Source organism: Panicum virgatum, chromosome 1N (assembly GCF_016808335.1).
Source record: "Panicum virgatum strain AP13 chromosome 1N, P.virgatum_v5, whole genome shotgun sequence".
NCBI lineage: Eukaryota > Viridiplantae > Streptophyta > Magnoliopsida > Poales > Poaceae > Panicum > Panicum virgatum.
In genome coordinates this window covers 44,808,336-44,817,329 of record NC_053145.1, presented here as the reverse complement: position 1 = coordinate 44,817,329, position 8,994 = coordinate 44,808,336, and the positions used below count along the sequence as shown (strand labels likewise).

The window sequence follows — 8,994 nt, the reverse complement described above, 5'->3', positions numbered from 1 at the left end:
TTGACCAGTCACACCACGTGTGTAGACTATTGGGGATCGATCATTATTGAGCTCTATCTAATAACGCGGATAACATTAACAAGTACAGTAGTAGTTGAGAAGATCTCTATGGGCCTGTTTGGTTCGGCGTCGGCGATGCTTTTGAGCAGAAGAAGCAGAACAATCCCGCCGAACGGGTTGCGTCTAACGCGCTTCTGCCCGCCGCCGCCGCAGCAAAACGCGGAACATTGAACTACGCACGGCAAAATCGCAGAAGCGTGCTCTGGCTCGCTTATGGCTTATAAGCCTCGCGATTTTGTGGGTCACGGTCCCAAACAGGCCCTATATATCAGCACCATGAAACGTTTCGCGCATGGATCGTTTTTTTATTGGACTGGGCCCATCCATCCTTTGCTTGATCTTGATTGTACAAAAGCCCATAGTCAACACCGTGTGGATGGACTATCGGACAGCCAGAACGGTACGGCGTTGCAACCGGTGCGCCCATGCATCCATCCTTTTTGCTTGAGCTTGATTGTACAAGCAAGCCCCAACCGGCTGGCCGTGTCGATCGCATATATAGTCAACACCTCGTGGATGGACTATAGTCAACACCTCGATCGCGTGCGCGCAGACCTGTATATATATATATATACCGGCCCAGTATAGTTTGTGATCTCAGAGCATTGTGCGTAGTCAATCATCAGAGATAGAGAGAGAGAGGGAGAGAGAATGCAGAGCTCATTCACAACACCCACTGCTGCGTCCCCGGTAACAGGTATGTTGGAAACAGTATCAGCGTTGCAATGAACTTATGTTTATTTAACACCATTATACTTTTTATAATGTATATTCAAAGGGGACAGTACTGGATCGAGGGATCTAAATCAATTGTCTTATTCGAAAAGTCTTTTTCTTTGAAAGATATATCTCATATTTGGTATTACATTTTTCCACTTTGTATATATTTGAAGGCTATTATGATGTCCAAAATAACAAGTGCTAGCTTTTTATGTATGCAAATATTCAAAGTGTGCATACTCCATGCAGACATGCTCACCGTTCATCAATCTGCAGGTTTAGGACTCAAACTATTCTTTTTTAATGAAATTACTACCTATTTGTTCACGTCAAAAAGCAACATTTTTACTACATGATTTGTTTGCATATTCGTACTTCGTCATCAACGTACATCGAAAGAAAAATATAATAACTTCAGATATTAGTGGCCAATCTTTTAAAATTCTAACCATGCGGAATGAATACATGATCTGAAGTCATATCCAAAACAAAATAACAGCAATAAGAATGACAAGGGCCACTCTGGCATGTCTGCTTTGCAGGGTTCATCATGGAGTCACTACAGAGCAAAGCACATGCGGAAGCTCACAAACCAGTTGTTGAGAAGACACAACATCATAAGGTGCATACATACTACAGACTCATCATGCTTGATAAGGGAATCAAATATTTAATTTACACACAAATAGCATATCTCTGAAACAGCACTAATCTTCACTGCATATATAAAGGGTGAGCCAGGACACATCGATGAAATGATTAGCACCTTCAGAGCTGCGCTGAGGTCTGCGGCAGGCGGCGCTCTCGATGTCTCACCATACGACACGGCGTGGGTCACGCTTGTGAGAAAGTTGGATGGTGGAGAAGGCCCGGAGTTCCCCTTGTCCATCGACTGGATCGCTAGGAACCAGCTCCCAGATGGCTCATGGGGCGATGAAGCCTTCTTCTTAGTCCAAGACAGGCTCATCAACACCTTGGCTTGTGTCATCGCTCTGAAAACTTGGAATGTTCATAGCGACAAGTGCAACAAAGGTACATTTTTAATAGTTTTTCTAATAATAAGTAATAATCAAAATCTAAAACATTGACATATATCCATCAAGGAATATATATATATATATAATCAATTAAATATTGTATTGTTGACTTTCCTTATCGAGCTAATTAATGTTTTTTTTGCTAATGTATAGTAGTCACCCCACAAGTAACGGCATGAACTTGACCATGTTGTTGTAGGCTTGTCGTTTATCCATGAAAATATAAAGAGACTACGTGAGGATGAGAATCGGATGCTGGTCGCTTTTGAGATGACTTTCACAATGCTGCTAGAGATGGCCAAGGATATAGGCCTTGACTTGCCTTATGATGAGCCTGCATTGCAAGACATATATGCAAAAAGAGATCTAAAACTCGCAATGTACGGTAACTACATCTGCTTGATTGTTAATATATTTCGGATTCTTTTTGGTAGTTTTCAAGCAAAAAGAGAGGGTGCACCCGGTAACCAAAAAAACAATATTTAACCAATGCTTTTCATATTTATATAATTTCTACATAATTGAACCTATCGTGTTTAAGGGTGTTAATTAGGTAGGAATTTTGAAGAAACATTCATGTACGAGGTTTTTTATAGCACACAATACCACAATTTAGTAGTATATAGTATAGAGATCTAACCCTTTATTAGTAGAGATAATTTTATAATTTTTTTCAGTTATAAATGAAAATCACGATATTTAATTAGAAAGATAGTCGAGATAAAATGAATCTTGATGTTATTAATATTATTTCCTATAATACCCTTATACTACTCACGTATACTACAGATACTACTACTTAACTTTTCAATAGTATACATCTAATCTGAACCGTCAGACGTTTCTATACTAGTCATTTTCAAAAACTAGTATAGACCAGTATTGTTATTGGGTACCATAAAAGATCTCCCACCTACTGAATTAGGTATACTCCCTCTAGAAAATTTGTTGTGGGAATCCTACATCTATATTTTGGTTTTCAAGCAGCATAAAAAATATAATTTTGGTTTTCTAGTGCTAACCAAAATGTTCGGCTATCTACATTTACTTGTAGGATTCCTATGGATGTACTGTACTCCGTACCAACAGCTCTGCTTTTTTCCTTAGAGGGAATTCCTGGATTAGACTGGGATAGGTTATTCAAACTCCAGTCTCCAGATGGCTCCTTTTCGAGGGCACCAGCTGCGACAGCTTATGCTCTTTTGCAGACAGGCAACAAGAAATGCCTCGAGTTCCTTACCGATATCGTCAACAAGTTCAACGGGGGAGGTGTGTAGAGCGAAGGAATAAAGACATCTCTTATTAATTAGCTACAGGCTACAGAGGCCAGCAAGTAATATAATTGATCTTCTCTTCGATCGATAACTTCATTTTCAGCACCCTTTATCTATCCCTTGGAGCTGTTCGAACGCTTATGGGTTGTCGATCGGTTGGAGCGGCTGGGCATATCCTCCTACTTCAGGAGCGAAATTGGCAGCTATTTAGACTACGTTTACAGGTAACAAATAAACTTAAATGGCCTCTGCTGTGATCATTATTATTTCTATTGACCGGGTAATTAATTCACCCCTTACCTTGAACAGGCACTGGAGCGATGAAGGCATAGGTTCTACCTGGAACAGCAAGGTGAAGGACCTCGATGACACGGCCATGGGTATCCGTCTCCTCCGGCAGCACGGGTACCACGTCTCTATTGGTACGCAGGCTAGCTGTGCATTACAGATTTAATCACAGTATTTTTCGGCAACATTTCTGATCCTTAATTATTCCGATTTGAATTATTGATGTACACACATATATATAAAGAGGCCTTAAAGTGTTTCGAGGCGAAGGATTTTTCCTTTTTTCAAACGACGGGTTTCGAGACGACCAGCCAGTCGGTGACCGCGATGTACAACGTGTACCGCGTTGCCGACCAGGCCGCCTTCCCCGGCGATGACGGTGTTATCCAGCGGGCCAAGGCCTACAGCTACGCATTCCTCCAGCAGAGGCGAGCCGCCGGCGACCTCAACGACAAGTGGATCATCTCCTCAGGTCTGCCCAGTGAGCTCGCCTATGGCCTCGACTTCCCCTGGAAGGCAAATCTGCCACGCGTCCAGACTAGGATGTATCTTGAGCAGTACGGTGGCAGTAAAGATGTGTGGATCGGGAAGAACCTTTACAGGTAGGCACTCATATTTCCAAGCCTAGCTAATCAATACTTCCCACCTCTGCACTTGTGCAAATCTTTCTACAGGTACACTCGGTTAACTCTGTAGTACTATGTTTTAGGATGAATCTAGTCAACAACGATCTGTTACTCAAGTTGGCAAAGGCCGATTTCAGCAACTTCCAGAGACAGTGCCGGCTTGAGTGTCAGGGCCTCGAAAGGTAATAAAACTCCTCTGATCCCATCCAGCTCTGTCCCCAAACTATCTTCTTACATATGGCAATCGATCGCAGGTGGTGTGAGAAAAACAATCTTGAAATGTATGGGGTGACTCCACAGAGCGCTGTGAGAGCCTACTTCCTGGCAGCAGCCAACATCTTTGAACCAGACCGAGCGGCGGAGCGGCTGGGATGGGCGCGCACAGCGGTGATTGCCCAGGCCATCTCTTCCTGCTTCCTGAGCAGCAACCCTCATGTTACTGAAAGCATGCTGGAAGAGCTCAATAGTGAACTCACTAGTGAAGGCCACAATCTTGCAAGGTTTGAGCATAGCACTATACTTTGTTTTTTATTTTGGGAATTTCAAGGCAACCCAGGCGAGACGTGTAGGTGTAGCTAGTAAATTTGTTGTAGATTCTGCTGATCCCAAATCTGAATCCAGTGGACAATGTACATGTTTTGGATGCAGGCATGGAGAGAAGTATTCGACGACGGAGAATAGCCTCCTCAATGCACTTCATGAGCTGATCAATCTCTTTGCACCTGGAGAAGATGCTTCCAACAATCTCCGCGAAGCTGTAAATTCCGACACATCATCTCTAATTATTGCTTCATGATAAGGTTTTTTTTGAATAATTGTCTTGAAACAAATGATGGAAAAGTTATGAATTTACCCATTTTTTTGCTATTGCAGTGGAAGTCATGGCTGATAGAATTGACCAGGAACGGTGGTCATGAATCATGTGAAGGAAACACAGCACTATTGTTAGTTCGCATAGTGGAGATCTATTCAGGGAGACACTGTTCAGCCAACCAGAATCTGAAGCTTTCCGAGTATTCCCAGCTTGAGAAGCTTACCTCTTCCATCTGCAGCAAACTTGGCTCTAGGACTCTTTCTCAGGTATGCGCGTGCATCATCACAAAATTATTACACACGCCCTTTCTTGAACTCTACTAATTCACTTTTATTTTTTAAAATATAAAACATTTAAGGTCAATCGGAATGGAACAACCACGGAGAACACTGAGAATTTAGAACAGCAAGTAGATCAGGAGATGCAAGAGCTTGCTCAATGTGTTTTTCAGACCTGCGACGCTATAAGCAGGGTGACCAAGGAGACATTTCTCCATGTGACTAGGACCTACTACTACGTTGCTCATTCTTCATCTGAAACAATCGACAGTCACATCTCCAAGGTTATATTTGAGGATGTCATGGGCAGTCCCAACTAAGAAACTATGTAGTACTGTCTATGACATGCCATGTCACAAAGACACCATCTGAGAAACTATAATTCCCCATGCATATTTTTAATAATTTGTAATTGTGGTTGCAAAATAAATTCCTCTAATGACATGTCTCCTCTCCCTACCAATTCCCTTCCTGATCCCCACTCTTTAATTCTATCATGGTATTTGTGATATCCATCCCAATAGGTTTTATTTAGTTCCTTACACTTGGTTTTTGTGCAAGTAACTTCTTGCATGAGATCCTGTTTCTTAGCATTCCTCTCTCTCCTCTTTAATTGCATTGCCAAATGTTGACATAAAAATCTGCTGATCGGACCTCCGCATTCATATACGCTAGGGCTTGGGAGATATGCTTCACTCCATACTAAAGAACCCAAATCAACTCACGTGGTGTATGCTGCCATGCCAGCCAGTTTGATCATTCAACTGACAAGGTGAAAATAATCATTCTGAAGTCTGAGTAAATTAGCCGGTCAGACCGATGTGGTCCTAGCATCAGTAGCGAAAATGGTGTAGCAAAATAAAACATGATAAATAAGTTATCGGTCATGAGGCCCATTCCAGCATCTTGATAAGCATGAACAGCTCATCAGCTATCCATGTACAAAATAGCCCGCTAATAGCCTGCTATTGTCCGCTATTAGCTTTTTAAGAGATCTTCCGCCATGCTATACAATATTTGTCCGCTACGTCCTCTATAGGGGTTTTTTATAAGATTCAGTGATAATAAATGTCCGCTACTTCATCTAAAGATGCAGCCAAAAGAAATAAAGAATCAATATAACTAGGGTTGACCATAGACAAAGCAACATGTGCACAGTTAGGCAGTCAAGAGACGTGTTGAGTCTATTTTAGAATGTTAGACCAATGATGCTTCTAATTTTGTATGCATTATGGGCGTATGGCTATGAAAAGTTTGCTGAAATTGGTTGCATTACTGATGTTATTGGCCACATTATGCTTATTTTTTTGCAAACCGCTAAATGGATAGCTCCGCTATAGCTTTCGCTATAGCTCTCTTAGCTTTTTGGAAGAGCTTCCGCTAAATGTTTTAGCCCGCGATTTTATACCTTGTCAGCTATCCAAGATGAATCCACATGAATGTTGACAATAAAGCATGAGAGCTATCAGCTAGAAGGCCGACAGAAAATAGAGCACCGTTGAGGCCCTCTCTCCATCATGACTACATCCATAAACCAATGAAGCCTTAACTAACGTTACCACCAGAATCCCTAGATGAAACTAAAGTGATGTGCCCGGTAGTTTCAATCAAGGAACGCTAGCAGCAAGATACTAATCTAGACTTTACAAGTCAAAAGATCTATTCATAATAGAACTCAATCCCAACAGTACTTAAGAGATAGTCGAGATTAAGTTGCAACAGGCTATTAAATAATCTATAGTCTATTTCGACACGATAAAATCTAACTGAACCAGATTGAATAGTAAGACGACAGATTAAAAAAATATTAGCCGATGCAAGCTGAAGGACCGGATAGGCGACCAGAGGGGGGTGAATGGGAGCCTTTAAAAATTCTCAAAGATAACAAGGCCTATGTCCCGAATTCAACCCGACGCACCTCTCTTCTAACCGTCAAGGTGACACAAGCCAACTTGTGACGAGTTCACCAAAGGAATGGTAAGGAAAAGCTCGACGCAAAGCGGAAGCACGCGAAAACTTATTTACTCGAGCTAGGTGCAATAGAAGGCGGAAGCACCGAATATCAAAGTGCTAAAAAGGCTTGTAAAGATCTAGAACCAATTAGCAAGATCAAAAACTAATTAACTCAAGATAAGCCGGCAGCAAATAAATTATTTGAACTACCACCGTCACAAAGATCCAGATTAGCAATAGCAATGATTAGGCAATGATTAGTGACTGTAGCATGAAAACGATGTTTACAAGTGACTAAACAAACCTGCTGCCGTGTTCACCTTTGCATGCTCCATTCAAGCCTGCTGATGCTCCACGCACGCACGCGCTGCTGTCGGCCTGCAATACAACCACGAACACACACAAGTGCAAATAAAAGAGCTAGTTGGAAATTTTCTCGAATACCTTGTGTGCGGTGCTTGTCTCTTGCTGGTGGCCAAGGGTGTGCCTGCCTCTCAAATCTTTCTGCCGTAGACACTGCTGGGAGCAGCAGCTGCTGGCTGGCTGCCTTGTCCTCGAATTCCGCAAGCCAGGCCTGCTCCGAGCGCTTAGTCCAAGCGCCGCCGCCTGCAGATGCTGCTGTGCGCGCGCATCCCACCTGCCAGGGGCCGCTTGCCCTGTCTTGCCCGCGCGCGTGCGTCTGGTCACATGCGCGACGGGGATGGCGCCCCGGCGCCGCGCCGCCGCTGGCCACGCGCATGCGCCTTCGACTGCCTGGGACAAGAAACAGAAAGGAAACGAAAAAGAACAGCAGCAAGGCAACTCGAACCTCTTCAAATCAAAAACCCCAAGAGGGCATAGGAGAGTAGGGCCTCCATTCCCAGCAAATCCATGGTACAAGGTCTCAAATTTCCATCACAAAATCCTAATCCTAGGGGAGAAGAAGGAGGAAGATGAAGGACAGGGAGGGGGCGATGGGAAGAGAGCTTCTGCTCTAGGCACCAGGCCAGGGAAAAAGGAGAGGGAGACAGGAAGAGGGTGAGGGGTTTTTTAACCCAACAACTCTCACCCAAAAAAACTACATTACTCCTAAACTTAAATAAACACTAGAAAGCCCGTAGGGGCAGAACCGGAAAAAGATACAATGACTCATCCGACGGTCGAGGTTCTTTCTTCGAGTCAAAGTCTTCTCCGCGATGCCGACGTGTGGATGAAGCTCCGGTCCGCAGTTTTGGAGGGTCCGCGAAACTCGGGTAGGTGGCCGGTTTTGAGAAAACCGCCAAAACCTCACGCGCGGGAAGATTCCCGCCTCCACGCCGTGGCTCTAGACGCCGTTCCCGCCTCGGCCTTCTGATGGCCCTAGACGCCGCCCGACGCCCGTCACCTCCTCGCCCGCAGCGAGGCCCTAGACGCCGTCGACGCCCGTCGCCTCCGTCAGTCCCGAGACCGACGTCCGTGCCTCCACAACTCGGCGTCTTCAACCGCCGTCCGCCTCCTTGGTTTTGTGGCGCAAACCAAGAAACCCGCCTTCTGTCGCCGCTTGCGCCCTCGATCCAGGAGTGGACGCCACAGCTGCCGCCCGGCCCGAGCTCCTCCACGGCAACTCTCCGTCGACATTCGACGCCCGTGTACCTGCAATCCAAAGACCAAGCGCACGATCACACCGCACGGTTGACAATTCACTCATCACAGGCAGGATAGAGTACTCTCATTCCTCAATCTCCCCCTTGATGAGTGCATTGTCAACACACCACCTGTAACCAGAGAAGTGATAAAAAGAAACAAGAAAGCGAAGAACTCAAGCAAGTGACACAAAGATCAGAAAGGCAAGACCAGTCACTTACTCAAGCACAGATCGATCCCCTAAGACAAGGGCAACGGCTCGACGCAATCGATCAAATGCCAAAACATGACTCCTCAAAGACAGAGGTAATGCTCGACGAAGTCATGCTGGAAGTGGAAGGA

At 44.4% G+C, this 8,994-nt stretch overlaps 1 protein-coding gene across 1 annotated transcript; it reads left to right on the top strand.

The window, feature by feature from the left end:
* The first annotated feature begins 661 nt into the window (after window positions 1–661).
* LOC120656029 (syn-copalyl diphosphate synthase, chloroplastic-like) lies at window positions 662–5,560 on the top strand. Its single transcript, XM_039934013.1, has 13 exons — window positions 662–757; window positions 1,323–1,402; window positions 1,512–1,812; window positions 2,017–2,197; window positions 2,872–3,086; window positions 3,195–3,315; window positions 3,401–3,513; window positions 3,624–3,981; window positions 4,089–4,187; window positions 4,260–4,505; window positions 4,654–4,762; window positions 4,879–5,085; window positions 5,178–5,560. Exons 1-13 carry the CDS (start codon window positions 712–714, stop codon window positions 5,415–5,417), a joined length of 2,316 nt encoding a protein of 771 aa, XP_039789947.1. The 5' UTR covers window positions 662–711; the 3' UTR covers window positions 5,418–5,560.
* Window positions 5,561–8,994: the final 3,434 nt, after the last annotated feature.